This window comes from Gracilinanus agilis, chromosome 4, assembly GCF_016433145.1.
Source record: "Gracilinanus agilis isolate LMUSP501 chromosome 4, AgileGrace, whole genome shotgun sequence".
NCBI lineage: Eukaryota > Metazoa > Chordata > Mammalia > Didelphimorphia > Didelphidae > Gracilinanus > Gracilinanus agilis.
The window spans coordinates 300,297,106-300,317,981 of record NC_058133.1 but is presented as its reverse complement, the minus strand read 5'-3'; the positions used below and the strand labels follow the sequence as shown (position 1 = coordinate 300,317,981).

General features: G+C 34.1%; 1 protein-coding gene across 1 annotated transcript in view; it reads left to right on the top strand.

The window, feature by feature from the left end:
• The window catches only part of EYS (eyes shut homolog), a 1,520,124-nt gene that overhangs the window by 1,063,073 nt on the left and 436,175 nt on the right, over positions 1 to 20,876 (top strand). Inside the window, exon 14 of the mRNA XM_044675358.1 lies at positions 16,876 to 17,043. Within this exon, the coding sequence (XP_044531293.1) occupies positions 16,876 to 17,043 (168 nt within the window). The remainder of the gene's footprint in view (positions 1 to 16,875; positions 17,044 to 20,876) is intronic.

The following is a 20,876-nucleotide window of genomic DNA, read 5'->3' as shown; positions in this document are numbered from 1 at the left end:
ATGAAATATCTCAATGAGAAAGTGACAGACCAAGAAAACCAGTCTAGAAGAGACAATTTGAAAATCATTGATCTCCCTGAAAAAGCAGAAATTAATAGAAATTTGGACTCCATACTAAAAGAAATTATTCAGCAAAATTGCCCTGTAGTTCTACAACAAGAGGGCAATATAGACATTGAAAGGATCCATAGATCACCCTCTACACCAGACCAAGAAAAGAAAACGACCAGGAATATAATTGCCAAATTCAAGAGCTTCCAAGTAAAAGAAAAAATCTTACAAGAAGCCAGAAAGAGACAATTCAAATATCAAGGAGCACCAATCAGGATCACACAGGATCTGGCAGCCTCCACGCTAAAAGACCTCAAAGTTTGGAATATGATATTCAGAAAGACAAGAGAGCTGGGCCTTCAACCACGGATCAACTACCCATCAAAATTGACTATATACTTCCAGGGGAAAGTATGGGCATTCAAAAAAATTGAAGATTTCCAAGTATTTGCACAGAAAAGACCAGGACTAAATGGAAAGTTTGATATCCAACCACAAAAATCAAGAGAAACATGAATAGGTAAATAAGAAACAGAAGGGAAAGAAAGAAAACTTATAATTTTTAAATTTGCCTTTCTAAGGGCCTCAGTAAGATCTAATTATCTGTATTCCTATATGGAGAAATACTATATATAATTCTCTGTAGTGAACACTATTCAATAGTATAGTATTCACTATTATAGTGATCAGAAGAATAATTCATTGGGAGAGGGTGGAATACTAAATGGTCTAAGATGATATGGGGGGTGGGAAAGAGGGGGGTGAATAGTAGGGGACACCAAGAGAAACTTGATAGAATAAGAAAAATTGGATATTCTATTACACACAAAGAGGGCATGGGAAGGGGAGGGGACAAATACTATTATAGGAAGGAGAGGAAGAGAGCATTAAGAAGTAATATTTAAACCTTACTCTCAGTGTAATCAACCTCGAGAGGGAAGACAAGCTATATTATCCACTTTGATATAAAACTCTATCTAACCCAACTGACAAAGTCAGAAGGGATAAACCAAGGGGAGCAGGGGAGTGGGGAGGAGAGGAGAAGAAGGGGGAGGGAATTCATTAGGCTTTTAAAAATAAAAAGAGGGGAATAATAAGGGAGGGGGTAGAAAGGGAAGTTAATCAAGGGAGGGGAAAAGGGATACCAGCTTAAAGCAAACCACTGGTTTAAAAGGAAATAGTTTAAGAAGGAGGGGTAGGAAAAGGGGAGGATACGAAAATGTCAGCGAATGCACAACTGATAATTATAACTCTAAATGTGAATGGGATGAACTCGCTCATAAAACTGAAGCAAATAGCAGAGTGGATTAGAAACCAAAATCCTACCATTTGTTGTCTATAAGAAACACATATGAGGTGGGTGGACATACACAAGTTTAAGGTTCAGAGCTTGAGCAAAATCTTTTGGACGTCAAATGAGAAAAAGAAGGCAGGAGTGACAATTGTGATTTCTGACAAAGCCAGAGTAAAAATAGATAGGATTAAAAAAGACAGGGAAGGTCATTACATCCTGATTAAAGGCAGTATAAACTATGAGAAAATAAAACTGCTCAATATGTATGCACCAAGTGGCATAGCATCCAAATTCATAAAGGAGAAACTGGCAGAGCTCAAGAAGGAAATAGATAGTAAAACCATAATAGTGAGAGATCTAAATATTCCTCTTTCAGATCTAGATAAATCAAACCAAAAATAAATAGAAAGATGTAAGAGAGGTGAATGAAGCCCTAGAAAAATTAGATTTCATTGATATGTGGAGAAAAATGAATAGGGACAAAAAGGAATACACCTTCTTTTCAGCTGCACATGGTACATTCACAAAGATTGACCATGTAATAGGGCATAGAAACACTGCAAACAAATGCAAAAGAGCAGAAATAATAAATGTAACCTTCTCAGATCATAATGCAATAAAAATAATAATTAGTAAGGGAACCTGCACAGGCAAATCAAAAACTAATTGGAAATTAAATAATATGATTCTCCAAAACCAATTAGTCAAAGAAGAAATCATAGAAGCAATCAACAATTTCATTGAAGAGAATGACAATGATGAGACATCCTACCAAACTCTGTGGGATGCAGCCAAGGCAGTACTCAGGGGGAAATTTATATCCTTGAGTGCATATATTAACAAATTAAGGAGGGCAGAGATTAATGAATTGGGCATGCAACTCAAAAAATTAGAAAGCGAGCAAATTAAAAATCCCCAGATGAAAACTAAATTAGAAATACTAAAAATCAAGGGAGAAATTAATAAAATCGAAAGTAAAAGAACTATTGAATTAATAAATAAGACTAGAAGCTAGTGTTTCGAAAAAAACAGATAAAATAGACAAGGTACTGGTCAATCTAATAAAAAAATGAAGAAAACCAAATTGACAGTATCAAAGATGAAAAGGGAGACCTCACCTCTAATGAAGGGGAAATTAAGGCAATCATTAAAAACTATTTTGCCCAATTATATGGCAATAAATATAACAATTTAGGAGATATGGATGAATATTTACAAAAATATAAATTGCCTAGATTAACAGCAGAAGAAATAGAATACCTAAATAATCCTATATCAGAAAAAGAAATTGAACAAGCCATCAAAGAACTCCCTAAGAAAAAATCGCCAGGGCCTGATGGATTCACAAGTGAATTCTATCAGACATTCAAAGAGCAACTAATCCCAATACTATACAAATTATTTGATATGATAAGCAAAGGAGTCCTACCGAATTCCTTTTATGACACAAATATGGTACTGATTCCAAAGCCAGGGAGATCAAAAACAGAGAAAGAAAACTACAGACCAATCTCCCTAATGAACACAGATGCACAAATCTTAAATAGAATACTAGCAAAGAGACTCCAGCAAGTAATTAAGAAGATCATCCACCATGATCAGGTGGGATTTATACCAGGAATGCAAGGATGGTTCAACATTAGGAAAACCATCCACATAATTGACCATATCAACAGTCTAACAAACAAAAATCACATGATTATCTCAATAGATGCTGAAAAAGCCTTTGACAAAATACAGCATCCATTCCTATTGAAAACACTGAAAAGTATAGGAATAGAAGGACCCTTCCTAAAAATAATAAACAGTATATACCTAAAAGCATCAACAAGCATTATATGCAATGGGGATAAATTAGAAGCCTTCCCAATAAGATCAGGTGTGAAACAAGGATGCCCATTATCACCTCTATTATTCAACATAGTACTAGAAACACTAGCAGTAGCAATTAGAGAAGAAAAAGAAATCGAAGGTATCAAAATAGGCAATGAGGAGACTAAGCTATCACTCTTTGCAGATGATATGATGGTCTACTTAAAAAATCCTAGAGAATCAACTAAGAAGCTGGTAGAAATAATCAACAGCTTTAGCAAAGTTGCAGGATACAAAGTAAATGCACATAAATCATCAGCATTTCTATACATTTCCAACACAATAGAGCAGCAAGAGGTAGAAAGAGAAACACCATTTAAAATTTCCCTAGACAATATAAAATACTCAGGAATCTATCTACCAAAACAAACACAGTAATTATATGAAAACAACTACAAAACACTTTCCATGGGGAGGCGGGGGCGGGGGGGGCGGGGGGGTTGAAGGGGAAAGTAGGAGCATGAATCATGTAACCATGTTAACAATGAATTCTAATAAATGTTTTAAAAAATATAAATAAGTAGTAAAGGAGGCAATTAGAATTTTAGAAATGTTGGATATGATAGACCTTTGGAGAAAATTGAATGGGAAAAGAAAGGAATACACTTTTTTTCTCAACAGTACATGGCCCATTCATAAAAATTGACAACATAATAGACACCACAAACAAATTTTAAAAAGAAATGTTAAATGTCTCCTTTTCAGAATATAATTTAATAAAAATTACAGTCAAAACAAAGGGCAACAGAAAGACTAAAAATTAATTGGAAGCTAAATCATCTCATCCTAAATAACAAATTGTACAAAGAACGAATCATAGAGACAATCAACAATTTCATTAAAGAAAATGACAATGAGAAGATAACATACCAAATTTATGAAATGCAAAGTGGTAATTAGGGAGAAATATATAACTTTAAATGCATACAACAATAAAATAGGGAAAGGGTGGATTAAAAAACTGGGTGTGCAACTAAAAAAAAACTAGAAAAAGAATAAACTAAAAACCCCTAATTTAACACCAGTTGTGGAAATCCTGAAATTCAAGATAACGATGAATAAAATTCAAAGTAAGAAAACCATTAAACCGATAAATAAGACAAGGAGTTGATTTTATTAAAAAAATAAATTACATAGATAAACCATTTGTTAACTTAGTTCTAAAAAAGAAAAAAGAAAGCTAAATTACTGATATCAAAAATGAAAATGGCAAAATCATAACCAAAGAAGAAGAAATTCAATCAATTATTGAAAATTATTTTGCCCACATATGCCAATAAATCTGACAATCTAAGTGAAATAGATGAATACTTACAAAAATATTAAACTATTCAAATTAACTAAAGAAGAAATAGAATGCTTAAACAATCCCAACACAGATAAAGAAATTGAACAAACCATAAAAGAATTCCCTAAGAAAATGTCCCAAGGGCCCGATAGATTCACAAGTGAATTCTACCAAACACTGACAGGACAACTAATATCAATACTACATAAAATATTTGGAAAAATAGGGGAAGAGGGAATTGTTCCAACCCCTATTTATAACACAAATATAATATTGATACTTCAACCAAGAAGAGTTAAAAACAGCGATCGATCTCCCTAATGAACATTGAGGTAAAAATTTTAAATAAAATACTAGCAAGAAGACAACAGCACTATATTACAAGAATCATACACTACAATCAGTTAGGTTTTAGACTAAGAATTCAGGGATAATTCAATATTAGGCAAAATTCAGAAATTCCTTGCGATCTCTCTCTTTTTTCACCTCTTTGAGCTGTCTTTTTAACTTCTGGATAATTCTGTCCTTCTCTGAGTCTAATTCATGTCTAATTTGTTGTTCTTTGCTTTTAGATTCATGAATATAGGTTGAATGCTTTCTAATATCCTATAGAGGCAATTCTTCCCACTATGGACAACTCTGTTTGAAGTAGACTTGGGTTGGGATGCTAGTTCCCTTTATGAATTGGCGCCTGATATGGGGTAGAGATTCTTCAGCTTGGTCTTTGTTTAAAGCCTAGGAAATTTTCTGAATTTTCAATCAGCCTGTTTAAAAACAAGCTAGGGTGCTCATCCTCAGCCTGCCTCATTTTCTCAAACTTATTCCACCCGTTTATTATTTTAGCATGCATTTTTACAGCCTCTAGTAAATTAGTTCTGCATTTGAGAAGAGCTCTCATATTTTCAGGTTCTGTCAAATCTATTGCTTCATGTCCACGGGGCCACGAAAGCAAATTTGGATTGTCTCTTGTCTCAGTGATTTGGCTTTTTTCACTGGGGGTATAAAATTCGTCTAAAATCAACTCGATGTTTTTTTTTTTTCCTTTATGTATTAACTATTTAAAGCAGATATTGTAAAAATTCAAGTCCTAAAATCCCAATGAGAGAAAGTAGAAGCAGGAGGTAAATAAGAAAATAGTTGTGAGTTTACATAGGGGGTGTGCTGAAAAAGGAAGGGATGTCATTTCTACTTTTGGAATGTAACTGTAAACAGAAAACATGGCAATCTAGGATTAAAAAGGTTAAAGGTCCTTTTTAGCTCCTTTGCTAAATATATATTTTTATATATTTTATATATATTTTTATATGGGGACAGGAAATATTTGGGGAACCTCCTCTTCAGCACCTCTAAATCTTGTGCCTTGAACGCTTTGTATGTCTTCATGCTAACAGGTTCACCGTTTGGTCAGAATTGGTTCTGATCTATAATTGGGAACAATGACACAGTGGTAGTGGCAATTGCTCCACTTTCGGTCTGGGTAGCCCCATTGATACCAAAATCAGTCTGGGTACAACTGTCCACCGTTTTAGATCTGGGAGTTTCCCTGGCCTTAGGCTTGTAAGTGTTCTCTATGATCTCTAGCTGTAGTATGGTGTGTTCATTGAGAGTCTGTCCCTGTTTAATCTTATTATTTATTTCTACCATGAGCCTAAGCTGTTCTTCATCACTGAAAACATATCCTCATTGTCATCTTTCCCTTTCCAAAAGATTTACTGAAATATTTTCTTCATTGCCATAATCCCTTGAATTGTTGTCATAAACATCACTACCATTGCTGGTAAGTAGGACAAGAAATCTGCCATGGTAAAAGCTAAGTATTTGTATGCATCATAAAATGTCAAAATCTTTATAAAATAGTCTGGGATAACATGAAACCATAACCTTATCACCCCGTGGGTAAAGGAATAGATGAACAGTGAGATAATGGTAAAGATGAAAGTTGCCCTTGTCAATCCCATTTTATTTCCTTCCCCTTTTAGTTAGCCTAGGTTTTTTGTCCACTGGCTTCACCAAAACCTGTGATAATTAGATTAAGTCTACACTGCCCATCTTTAGATTTAATCACCAAAGGTGAGAGCACCTCTACTTCTTGGAGGTCCGTAACCCACATGTGCTAGAGTGGGTAACAAATCAGAATCAACGGACTGCCCCTTAGGCAGTCCTATGAGAAGCATCTATTGTGATTGGACATGCAAATTAGGAGGGAGGCACAGGAAGTGATGTGTAAGTGACCCCTTTAAAAGGAGAGAGTTGAGTGAGTGAGAGGTCTTTGGTTGAAGAGGGCATCTGGTGACAGACCTCTTCTGGTTGATGGAGGAGTGTTGAAACACTGAGACCCTGGTGAGACTGCTTTAAATATCTTTGAATTCCACTTGGTGAGTTTAAAGACTGAATCTTCCTGAACTTCTCTTAAGAAATTTCTTTTAGTAGACTCTGTGAATGAAGTTTTGCTCCATTCATCTCCGGGCCTCTGGCCCTCTAACTCTCAACTGAGAGTTAAGATCTACCTGGATTAATTAAAGGATCGTAATAAATTACCTACTGGGTTAGATTCTTATTTCCTCATTTCCCCTCTCTCTCTTCTTAATTGTAAATAAACTTCCATAAAAGTCAGTTTTGACTTGAGATTATTCTTAATTGAGGATTGATAATAGTTCAATCTTCTGGTGACCATCTTTTAATATATTGAACCCATAAAGCCCCTTTCCCCCCCTTACAAAACTGTTATAAAGAAAGGGGGCCTACTGAGATATAGGTATACAGTGATGTGAATGTAAAATGTAGAAGCTAGAGCTTTGGTCTCCACTACCCTTCTGGCCCAGCCTGGCCACGGCCAAGCCAGAGAATAGAGACTGTTGTTGATGCAGCTGTGTTGGTGATGTTCTTCTCTCAGCTTTTCACTATCAGTGTTTAGTGATACACTAGCTCTCACAGTCTTCAAAAAATATTCAGATTCTTCCTACCCTCTTCTTCATAGACCTCCCAGCCTCCCTTCACCGCCCAGAGACCTAGAGACCGAAAGAGCTAGGAAGATCCAGAGACCTAAATACCTAAAGAGCCCACAGACCCAAAACCAAAGGTCAAAGACCAAAGACCAAAACCAAAGACCCTTTCAAGGGGCTGTCAGGGTTATTTATACTGTCAGGCCAAACAACTTTTTCCCCTGGCTCACGGCATCTGAGAACTTTCTATGCCTTCCAACTGCTTCCCCTGTCATTCAAGGTGTCATCTATCATTTCCCAGGATGTGAACACAACAATAACTGAAAAAAAATTTAATTGGAAAAATATGTAAGTATGACATATGAAATAATAAAATAGAAAACTTAAAAAGAAACTGAATGACTCTTGAAAACTACCTCAGAGTAAAGTGAGAATTAGGAGAATAGTTTATATGATCACAATATTCTAGAGATAACTTTAAAAGTCTTTGGAATGCCAATTAGTCCAGTGATAAACTATGATTCCCAAAGAAAAAAAATGAACCACTCCATGAACTAAAAGAGAGATGATAAACTCCTAACTCAGAGACAAATATTTTCAGACTTGGCTAACATGGGAATTTGTTTTGCCTGACTATGTAGATTTTTTTTAAGCTCAATAATGGGATGGCAATTGTAGGCATAATAATGAAATATAAATAAATAAATGAATAAACAGACAAACATAAATAAATAAATGGTTGAGTGATTAAATAATTAAATAAATAGATGGGCTTTTCCATTAGTCTAAATAAGGATATACATAATAAATCTTAACCTTTTACCTATATTTATTTGGAAGGACAACCAACTCATCCTAAAAGCAAATGTCTAATTAGACCCTGTGAAAGCTTCCTTCCCATCTCTCCCTGGTCTGTCATTTTTACAGTTCCTAAAATAATCCTGCTAATGCAGTTCTGATGTACTTCCCTGCTGACAAAACTTCAGTATCTCCCTCTTGCCTCTAGGATTTATATTTTGTTCCCTTGTTTTTAAATTTTCTCTTTAGATCATCATTTAAGGTCTTCCAAATCAAGTTTCAAACTACTTTTCCACATTTATTTCATTTGCTGCAATTTCTAACCCATTCAAACTGATCTACTTGACGATTATCCCAAAATCACCATTTCCTCAAATATCTTCTTAAAGTAACACAAACTCTACCTTATACATGAAATGTCCTCTTTTTATCTTCTTTCACATCTCAACTGTGATACTTCTAATGTGCTCCTAATGTGATGATCCTAATGAAAACTTTCCTATAATTCCCTCAGTTTTAGCATTGTCTCCTTCCTCACATTTTCTAGTACTTACATACTTCTATAATTGTTGTATGCCCCCAGTAGAGTTGTAAATTACTTTGAGACCAGGTCTTGAGGGCAGGTATTATTTTATTTTCCATTTGAATTCATATCTAACACATGTTGCACAAAATCAAATATTAGTAAATATTTGGTGAATTGACTTGAATTTGTAACAATATTTTATAGTTCCTCCCCAAATTTCTCCTACAGATTTGTAGACAATTCAGTGAACTTTCACTTTATTTTTATTTTTCATTTTGTAATGTTTTAAAATTTGAGTGCTCAGCAGAAATTTTAATCCATATCTATTTTTTGAAATTATCCTAAATGCCCAAGGAACTTCTAAAGATCAGAATATCAGAGATTTAAAACTGAAAGAAAATATTTGAGATTATTAAGTCATGTCCTTTTATTTTTACAAAAGAAACAGGCACATGGGGGTTAAGTGACTTTCTCTCAGGATCACATAGCTAGTATGTATCTAAGGCAAGAATTGATCTCAGATGTCCAAAAACATATAAATTAAGCAATAAGAATTATTAAAAGGTGTGTTTTTTCTACATTGTATTCTATTTCCCCAAATTCAATCATATAACTTTCTTTTTTTTCTTTTCTATTCAGCATAATACAAAAGAGCACTGCATTTAAAGTTAGGAAGGGTTTAAATTCTACCACAGAAGTATGACACTGGGCAAGTCAATTAACCCCTCTAAAGCACAATTTCCTCAGCTATGACAAGGTTAGGCTCAGTGATCTTTAAGGTCCTTTTTGGTTCTAAATCCATGATCCTCTGATCTTGTACACCTTATTATTTATTCAGTAATAAAATGTCTCTGACTCAGTAAAAATTTCTTCATTTGACATTTAAATCCCTTCATAATGTGATTTCTCCCTTACTTTTTCAAGGCTTGTTACACATTAACTCCTTTCATGTACTCTCTACTTTAAGCCAAATTAGCTAACTGTCCTCCTGTAGGATGCCCCATCCTTCTCCCAAAATACTGCGGTTTTGTTTGGATTATATTTGAATTTTGTCATATACCTATATTTTGTTTCCTCCCCCACCCCACCCCAAAAAAGAATGTAAGCCCCTAGAAGGCAAGAATTATCCATTTTATTCTTTAAATCCTCAGTGCCTCACATCGTGCCTTGGCACATAATAGGTATTTAATTGAAGGGGTTGGGGGGAAATGAGGTGGTTTTCTGTATGTTGTGTTCCTTTTAAAAGTCCTTTTTTCCACCCTTTCTTTACTGATCATCTTTAAAATATAGCTCACCTTTCTGCACCATTTTGTCTTTTTATTTTAATAACAATGTATTATTTTCTGTTACCTTCATCTATTCTTAATGTTGGCCTCCAAAGCTCTCTTCCCTTCTTATTCTTCATACCCCAACTTGTTCTTTATTCTAACTCTTAACTTCCCTGGTTAATCAAACACAAACTGTCTCACACTAAAGCACTGTTGCCAGATTCCTTCTTCCAAGTCTTACTCCCAGCTTCTTCATCCCTTTTTATTGTCCCTCTCCAGCACTTCCCAAAGAATGTTGGGAAAAAAAATGATTGACCATTCTGAGAACACTACAATCCTTTACCTAAAGTGTGTGCCTTACTGGGATGATTTATGTTATGACAATTTTGATGATTGACAGCAGAGTGTTCTGTTCATGTTCTTAGTACAGTCCTCACAGTCTGAAACTGGCTGCATTTCTCAGAGGATATTATTAGTATTCCAGACTGTAATTGATATTTTTCATTTTTTTCTCCATTCTAAATGCAATTTTCTTTTTGCATTGTCTTAATTCAGTAAGCTGGCCCAAACTTAGGAAAATCTTAACTACAAATCATATGAATGACAACATTCTTCTCTCACAAGATTTTTTTTTTTATTGTTAAGAGTACAGTAAAAGTTTCTTTGGCACAGAAAATTGGGCATCGCTTTTGGCACACATACATCAGTAATTTATTTCAGAATGTTGATTATGAAACAATTAACCACTATTTTGAAAAGAGTAATCATCTCTTCCATTCTCCTGGCTTAAAATGTCAGATTTCTTCAACCAATTTTTTAATTATATGATTTTCCATTTCCTCTTGCCACATAGAATTTAATATTGCCAAAACAACTTAAAATAGCCTCACACTTTTAAGAGAAGAACTCCAATTTCTTTGAAAGTTCTTGTAGCTATCATGGCTTTTATAAATGAAGTTAATATTTCTATCCTATTTGAAGTATTACCATGTTTCCAAAAGACAACGATTTTGGAGATTTATGCAATAGGATTCTACCTTTTTTGGAATTACTCCAGTTGAACATAATATTTCATAGGTGCCTTAATCAGATACAACAAACTGTCATCTGCCATTTTGAGCACTATGCCCTTATTAATGTATATATAATAATCATAAAATTGTTATAATTTAGGCTATCATTTTTAATATTCATTCATTTTTTACTCATATCCAATTCTTTCTGTTCTTATTTGGGGCTTTCTTGACATCATGTAATATTGTTAAAACATATTAATTTTGCAGTCTAGTAATTCTCTGATATCTCTATTACATGAACAGTTTTGGAACTACATTCTATATTTTTCAGTTTATTTTTTAATGTTTTGTTGATTCATTTTTGTCCAGTTTGTGCCATTAACCCATTTGGAGAATTTGCATGTTTCCTTATTGAATTTAAACTTATTAGATTCAGTTCATTAGTCTAGACTGTTGTGATATTTTTTGAATTGCTTTTCTGTCATTCAGCATGTTCCCTATAATTCCCAGATTTTGAATCATTTGCAAATTTAATAAGCAGGCATTCTTCCAAATAATTGATAAAAATGTTCAATGTACAGGGACAAAGAAATACCCAATATGTTATCATGTTATAGAATAATCACTACTTCTGAGATCCAGTCATTCAACCACTTCCAAATCTATATAACAGTACAATAATCTAGACCTACATCTCTCCCTTTCGCCTGCAAGTATATCATGGAAGACTATCACATTAAATGTTCTACCAATTTTAGCTTTATAGTTAAAAAAAGCTGGATGACCTGTTTTGTGGGGAGACAAGGACTCTTTCCTAGGAAAAGGGGGAAACACAACTATGCCTCAGAGACTCATTTAATCAATGAAATGCATTTCTTATGTTTCAATAGTAACACCATTCAAGCTAGAAATAATAATATTTGCCATTTATTTAGCTCTACAATGAACAAAGATGAAAATCATTTTTATGGTGAATGAAGAGAAAAAGTTTCATGGGTTGTATGTAGAACAATCTTTAAAAATTCCACAGATGAGTTAGCTTTTCATAATGGTAACTGAAGTCAATGTAAGTGCAAGAGAAATAGGATTTCTGAATTGACTGTGACACGGATCAAGCTAAACACTTGAATATTGGGACTTGGGTGAGATGAAAAAAATGAATGCTGGTAGGGATTAGTGATTTGGGCCTTAGTATCCCATGACCACACATGAACTTTGATGGGTTAACTGGAAAGGATTGCTAAAAAGGGTCTGTCTTCCTTTCCTATATCTCAAAGTGCCTTTGTAACATGGGTTTTCTCAGGTCCCTTTAATGCTAATTTTAGAAAAAATTGACAAGAAAGTGATGGAAATAAGGGCTAAGACCAAATGTATGTATGGCAGTAGCATGACAACTTACTTTTAAAAGTATATCTTCAATAAAAGCAGATGTTTATTGAACAGTTCTACTCTTTTGATGGGAACTCTTAAGCCAAGGGAAATTGGGAGAAATGAAAACTGTTTAGAGCTCTTAAAAAATCTTTTCAGAGATCTATATGAACCAAACTATTTTAATATAGCAAGCAAAATTAATGTTAATTAGAAAGTTTACATTTGCTTCAAGCCAGTATTAGTTAAAATTCATGATTCTGCCAACTTAGATTTTTAAGGGCTATTTATTAAATTTATAGAACATTGAAGACGCTTTAATAATCCATATGCACAATGTATTTATATCCATTGCTGAGGAACTTGAGCATAACTCTACCTTTTTAAATTAGGTTAGAGTTTTATAGTTGTGTCTCTGATTTTATGATGTATCATTGGTCACGTCTATTTATGATTTATTTGCAGCCAGTCCTTAGTTTGGAAACAATCGCTCAATTATAACCTTGTTCCCATGGCAAAAACATGATCTGATTGCAGTATGATTCCCAAAAACTCAGAGTAGTGAAAGAATGAGGATTGTGTGTGTCTAATAAATAGGGGTCAGCTAAGTGGTGCAGTGGATAGAGTTCCAGGCCTAAAATCAGGAAGACTCATCAAATATAGTCATTTCCTTTTTGGTCTTTGCCATTTCCTTCTCCAGCTCATGGAACAGATGAGAAAACTGAGGAAAATAGGTTTAATGACATGCCCAGGGTCACACAGCTATTCCTCAACTCTTTCTGACTTCAGGCTTCTGGGGGAAAGGTACCCAGGGGAAAACATTATAATATGGTAGCAAATACACAAAATACCTGGATATAGTTCTTCTATGGCTTTCTCAAAACTGCACTAAGACTTTTAGGACATGCTACTGCCTCATTTTTGTCTGCTTTGCAAACATCTGGGCTTCTCACAGCCGGTGACTTCACCATAGAAATGTTCCCAAGTTTTTCTGAGTTTTGATTATTGCAAAATAACTATAAAGTAGCTAATACCAAAAGATTTACTGTTATAGAATTATTCATTTTTGATGGTTCATGGCTCCTATTTGTGTTGCAAACATAAATCATACGTCACAGTGGAACACAGAATCTAGTTCCTATCTGTGAGAAATTGTATAAACTCTTTCAGAAGATCTTAGCATGGCACCTAGTATCAACAAATATATCTTTACAGATGGACTTAGATTCAAAGTCTTATCTTTTCATCTATTTTAGTGGCTTACTTTGAGGATTTACTTTCTTCTGTTCTATAGTGGAAAGCTAAGGTGGCCTCATAGTCTACGTTAGACAGATTATTTGGATAACTGAGTTGAGGATAGACTTGAGTGGGGGGAAAGACAAGGATCAGGAAGAACAACCAGCATGCTGTGGCACTAGGACAAGGATGAGGGACCGGCATCAGGTGATGGTAGTGTCAGACGTGAGAAGAGGGGTCTAAAGAGGGATGTTACGCAGGAGAAATCTTCCAGACTTAGCAACAGATTGGATATGTTGCATAACAGAGAGTGAGGAGCAGAGGACAACATCTAGTTGGGCAACTGGAGACCAAGGAAGATGGTGATGCCCTTAGCAATAATAGTAGAGGTAGGGAGAGGAAAGTATTTGAGGCAGGGTATGATGCCTCATACATAATATACAGAATAATGAATTCTGGTTCTGAACTCCTCGTCATTTTAGTTTTGTATTTTTTATACTTAACTAATAAGCAGAAAATGAAAATTTTCACAGTTTAGTTGGGAACAGAAAGTATAAAATAAGGAGGCTAGAACAAAATTCCTTAACAAATACAGAAAACATCTATAAAGCACTTAGGATGTACTTTCAGAACCCTGTGCTAGTGTCTTTGTGTTCACTTATTTTGGGTTTCTAACACTTGATGTCTATTTTATATTTCCAGTTTCAAACCCAAAAATACAGACACGAGTGACTTTGATGATGACCTTATCTCACAGGATATTTAATAAATATTTCTGTGTAAAAAGAAAAAAAATCTGATTCCTCTTTTTCCTTGCTAAATGGCAGAGGAATGAATTTGGACTGTGTTCAAACAACACAGCCTGAAGAGGCTTCTGGAAACAGCAGGAAAATACTTTGCCTAACCCCAATTAGCCTTGTTTTCCATATTCAGGGCAGCACTATTTTCTAACAAATCCACTAAACACAGTGATAAAGGAAATTAATGTGGCTAGAAAGCAATTCAATAACAAATGTTTATTCTTCATAATTGCTGTTTCCTGTCAGGATTTGCATTAAAATTGTCAGCTCAGAAAAAAGTTCAAGTTGTGTTAGGTTTAGGAGTGTGCAGGTGTACATGACTTTACATAATAGATGCATTCCTGGAAAGAGGAAGAAATCCCCCTCCCCATTCCAATAAATCAAAGCACATATTAGAAACGTGAGATCTTGACAAATGTGAGGTATAATCATTAACATTGTTGTTGCCATTATTTTCTAAGTGAACACAGAATTGTTATTTTTTTTTTTGCAGTATGAGGCAGTGAAAAGAACACTCTATATGTAGTCACTGAATCTTGATTCAAATCCCACCTCTGACATGTGTGATCTTGGAGAAGGTTCTCAACCTCTCTGGCCTTCAGCATCCTCATCTATAAAATAAAGGAAATAGATAGGTGGACTCTAAGGTCCAAAGCAGCCCTGAACATATGATACAATGTTGTTTATACATGAAATAGTCTTGTAACAGTCTCTTTTGTTTGTTCATTTCTTTCTTTTTAAATTGTTCCTCTTAAAAAATAGATAGATAGATAGATAGATAAGTAAATAGATAAATAGATAAATAAGTAAATAAGTAAATGAATAGATAGATAAATGGATAGATAAATAATTGGATAACCAGATAAAAAAAATAAATGAATGAATAAATGAATAGATGAATGAATGAATGAATGAATGAATGAATGAATGAATAAGTTGCTCCTCTTTGGGGGCAGTTCCTGCATATTGGCAAAAAGAGCTTTTTAGCCCTGTCATATCGATTCTTATTGGTTAACCTGTCCCTTGACAGTCCCACACTTTTTCATTTCTGCTTTATTGTCTGGTGTCAGACAACCATTTGACAGTAGAATGTGTAAAAAAAAAAATTAGACCTTTGGAATAGTGGTCAATGCCTAATTCCTTCACTCTTCCTCAGGAATGAGTTATATCCCAAGGTCCATTACCACCAAGGAAAACTCAATATGCCTTTACTCCCCTTCATAGGGCATTTTCTGGCCCAGTTTATAAAGATAAATAAAGGCTTGATAGAATTATGCTATTAAAAATTTGAAAATGATAATCAATTACTCATTCAGTAAATACTTACTAACCATCTGCCATATTTCTGGTATTATGCTAGGTACTGAGGATGAGAAGATAAAAATAAAACAGTTCTTAACTTCAAAGAGCTCATATTTACTGGGTAAGAAATTATAAGAATCAACATGAAAATAAATAATGATAAAGAACTGAGGCCATGAGCTGTGGAGCTAAAATGGCCTTGGGTGGAAGGAAGTATCTAGAGCAGAGTCATGGTCAAAGTCAAGAATGGCAACAAGGTCTAAGAGGGGCTCTGAAGTTCACACTTTAATACTTCATAAAGTATGTAATTCAGTCTAGAATTAGATGATCATGTCAAGTTAACACAGTCAGTACATAAGCATATATAGGTTTTCTTCTGTCCATACATATGCAACCAACCCCAAATTCTAGATCCTTTGTAAATCCATTCAGGAAAAGAGCTCCCACACCACTGTCCTTTGTTTTTTTCCCTTGTAGCTAAATTGATAGGACTTCTGAAAAAGTCCAATTTTAAGGTTTTACGGGCCTGAAATATAGTCTTGCTTAACCTCTACTAATACTTGGCAAATCTAACACTACATTTGTATCTTGTGCTTTCTGAATTATAAAACTAAACAATATAAACACATTTCTTATTTCCTGTGTTAGCACATTAAAAAATCCATCTGTATGTTATACAAGTAATTTGTGAAGGACATGTATAATGAAGTTCAAATTTCCATCATGTAAACAAATAAATAAAAGGTTACTAGTAGTGTGCTTAAATATTTGTGTCATTTAAAGAATGTAAACACAATTATTAGTGTTCTCTAAATTAAGTTAATCTGCAATGACTTTTTTATTTTGCAAATATTGCTATAGCCTTGAGGTCTTTATTTTTTATTTCATGTAACTTGGGCAAAGGTATATTTTAAAACATCTGACAAACATTTATTAACATTTCTTTAGATTTCTAGAAGCTATCTAGTATTAGATCTCTTTATATCTATAAACATTGGTGCTACTTATAAACGGACTATTTATCCTGGATCATAAACACTGTGATTACTTGAATGACACTGCATTGATAATAGGTCATGTTATTATTTTGACATTTCTTTTTTTTTTATTGTAGACACAGTCTTATTTTTTCCATCTTTCAATGGAAACTCCTTTTTAGAACTACCTTCACCTGCATCACTGGATGAGACAAAGACACTTACTGCAGAGAACGACAGAAACAAAATTGTTACTATCTACTTGACAGTAAAAACAACCACTTTAAATGGAACCCTTCTTTATAGTGAGTATCAATAATATTTGAACTCCTGCATCATAGTTTCTCTTTCAAATATTGATTCTAATGTGGCTCTACCAAGCAAGAATTGTTGAACCACTGAATTATTCAAGACAGTGCTTTGGAAACTTTGCTATTCTAATGCATGATGCATTACCAACATGAAGCCATAGTTGTTAATGGTTATGTTTGCATTTTTTTGAGTTCTTTAATTTATGACTCAATCAATGGAACATGACTTATAAAGGGAACTCTGCCCTAACCAAAAAAAAAAAAAGGAAGAAAGAAAGAAAGGGAGAAAGAAAGAAAGGAGCAAACTCAGGACTTTAACATAAAGGTGTGATTATAGAACTCAAATACTACAAATGGTATAATTTATTTTTCAAATATAACTGCATTGTATCTTTTTTTAAAAAGTCAATTATATTAGTTCTTAAAGATGGGGCAAAATGTCTCTTAAAGATGGTGAAAAAACATTAAATAATTAGCAATATTTCTGTAGCTATTTTAGTAATTTCCATTTTCTAAAACTAAGCAACTCTCCTTTTTAATCCAATATTACTAAGTGACAATGTGGATAGAATGCCAAACTTAGAATGTGGGAGACCTGTGTTCAAATTATACTCAAACTGTTAGTAGCTGCATGACTCCAGACAAGTTGTTTAATCTTACCTATAAAATGGGAATAATAATATCAACTACCCCCACAGAGCTGTTGTTTGATATTAAAAGGAAAATTAACTAAAAAGCACTTTGTAAAACTTAAAGCACTGTATCAACATTTTTATATTGTTTTTTTATTTATTTTTATCATTTATTGATATTTATATTATTTTATAATGTTAATTTAAACATTATTGTTGTTGTCAGTAGGCTCATAGTATGACTAACTGCCTCATGTCTTTCTTGCAATCCATTCTACATTCAGCCACATTGATTTAGCATGGTTCTAACTTGGTGACTCTTTCCCCCACCCCAATAAACACTGGTAGCTCCTGATTAACTCCAAGATCAAATAGAAAAAATTTTGGTATTGAAAATCCTTCATAGCTTAGACCCCTCTTTCCTTTCCAGTCTTTTTAATCTCAGTCCCCACCTCTTCTATCCGATGATGCTGGTCTTCTAGCTATTCTACAAACAAAACATTCCATCTATCATCTCTTGGCATATTTTCCAACTGTATGGCATGTCTGGAATCCTTTCCCTTTTCATCTGTGCCTTCAAGTCCTAACCCTCTTAATTCTAGTGCCTGTCCTCACTTAATTATTTCCTTATTAATTTTATACATAGCTTTCTGGACATATATATTGGTTTCTTGTCTTTCCCATTGTATTGTGAGCTCTTTGAGGGCAGGGAATGCCTTTTTTGACTTTTTTATCCCCAATTCATAGCACAGTGCCAGGTAAAGAGCAGACATTTAAATGTTATTGACTGACATCTAAAGAAGAACATATTTTCAGAATTCCCTTACTTCCCTTTGAGCATTATTCTCTGTCCCAAATGTGTTGAACGGACCTCTGAGTTAATGGGCTTTCTTTTAGTTTTGCTGAATACACTATTGAGCACGACTGTAGTTATACTTTCAAAATATGGCTTATGTTCTATTCATATTTTTTGTTTTTATTTTTAAAAGTTATACGATAATTCAAAAATGTTTTGAAAAAGTTCAAAACTGGTGTTAAAATTATTGTATGACTTTGATAGATGATCTGGAAGGCAGTCCATTAAGCCCAAGTACCTTGCTCTTTGAACAGCTATCCTGATTATTTTTGCTTAATGAATACATTCTATACTTTCAAAACCAAATGTAAGAATTTCTTTGAGTTTGGCTGTGTGTGAAATGTCAGATGCATGTGAATTTTGAAAGGCTATGATTGGGTTTTGTTTTGGTTTTTTTGCACAGCAAATTAAAGCTGAGATTTTGCAATTTTTCCAGAAAGGCACTTCATCTCCTGGATCTTTGTCAAGCAGTATTTGTTTACCTGGAGCAGAAGTGCCCAGATTTAAATATTGACCTAGATTGTCTAATCTTTTTATACAAAATAATAATAATAATTCATAATAATAACAATAATACTTTATTAGCCCACAGTGAAATTTGGAGGCAGTGGTTCATTTATCGGATACAAAAGAAATAACCACAGATTATGACAGAAGCGTAAACATCGTTATTTTAAATCACAAAGCAAAGTAGTTTTTTGACTTTCAATTTTTTTTAGCTACATAGAATCAGTAGAGGTACCTTTGGGAGAAAGGTATTTGTTCCAACCAAAAACAGCTTGTGGCCAAAGAAACAACAATGCTCAGAAAATTCTCTTCAGCTGAGCCTGTTCAGGCTCACCTCTGCACTGCTACTCCCCTTGAAGACTTTGGAAATCCATGCCAAGACAAAAGGCTACCACATCCAAGGTGGTACTCTTGTTTAAATAAATAAATACAAGCAGATGTATTCACTACATGGGATGATTTTCATTTTCATTTTCAAAGGAACAACAAAAATCTAGAGAGCAATAGGATAGTAAATCTGGAAAGACTCATAGAAATCATCTCACTAAACCTCAATATGTTATGAGGGAAGAAGCAGGACCAAAGAGGATATATGACTTACCCAAGGTCAGGATTTTAGAGGTGAAGAGTTATACAATACATTAAACATCATCTGGCTTTTTCCTATATTTAATAGGTGAAAAATCCAGTGTCCAGAGTAAGGATTCTTAAAATGAGGTCTTAAACTTGATATCCTTGATAGTCTGATGAGTGTTAACTTATTCGTCTAAAAACATTATTCTGAGAAGAGGTCCATAGGCAATTAAATGGGGCGATTAGATGGGACAGTGCCTGGAGTGCTGAAACTGGAAGCTGGAACACCTGATCTCAAAACAGGCTTCAGATACTTACTAGTTGTGTGACCTTGGGAAATCCTTTAACCTCAGTTTCTTCATCTGCAAATGGGAATAATAATAGTACCCACTTCAAATGGTTATTATAAGGATTAAATAAGATAATGTTTATAAAGCACTCAACACAGTTCTTTGCATATAGCAGATACAATACAAATGCTAGCTATTATTCAGACTGTCAAAATCATCCATGACATCATAAAAACATAAGAACTATAGCCTAGAGAGTAGATCATTCAAGGTCATAGAATTAGATTCTAACATTCAGAAGAGTCTTTAATGGTCTTTGGAATTGTCCACATCTTTCTACATAAAAGGAAACTGAGGACCAGATCTCCTTAATAATTAACCCAAGGTTGTACAAATAATAAATGACAGAACCAAGATTTGCAGATTATCTAAGACCAAATCCAGTGCTCTTTTGCAATGTGATGGACTCTAGGAAAAATTTACCATCTCTTACACCAAAGCTCTTTCCTCTCTAAAAGGCCACCTTTCCAAATTTTCTAAAATTTCCCTCAAAATTGCATGAAAATAAAGAGATAGTTTGTTATTGTTCAGTTATCTCAATCATGTCTTATTCTTCATGACCTAACTTGGGGTTTTCTTGGCATACTGGAGTGGTTTGCCATTTCCTTCTTTAGCTCATTTTATATGAGGAAACTGAGGCAAACCAGGGACACACAGCTACTAAGAGTCTAAGACCAAATTTGAACTCAGGAAGATAAGTCTTCTAGATTTTCAAGTTTGGCACTCTCTCTACTATCCCCCCCCCCCAACTGCCTGAAAGGGATATTGTCATGATTTCTATTCAACTTTTTATAATTGTGATAGTCATAATACAAAAGGACACAAAAATTACAGGGCCTGAGACTAGGGTAAAAGCTTACATCTCAAAAGTATCTTTCTTTCTTTAAAGAAAAAAAGTATAACTTAATC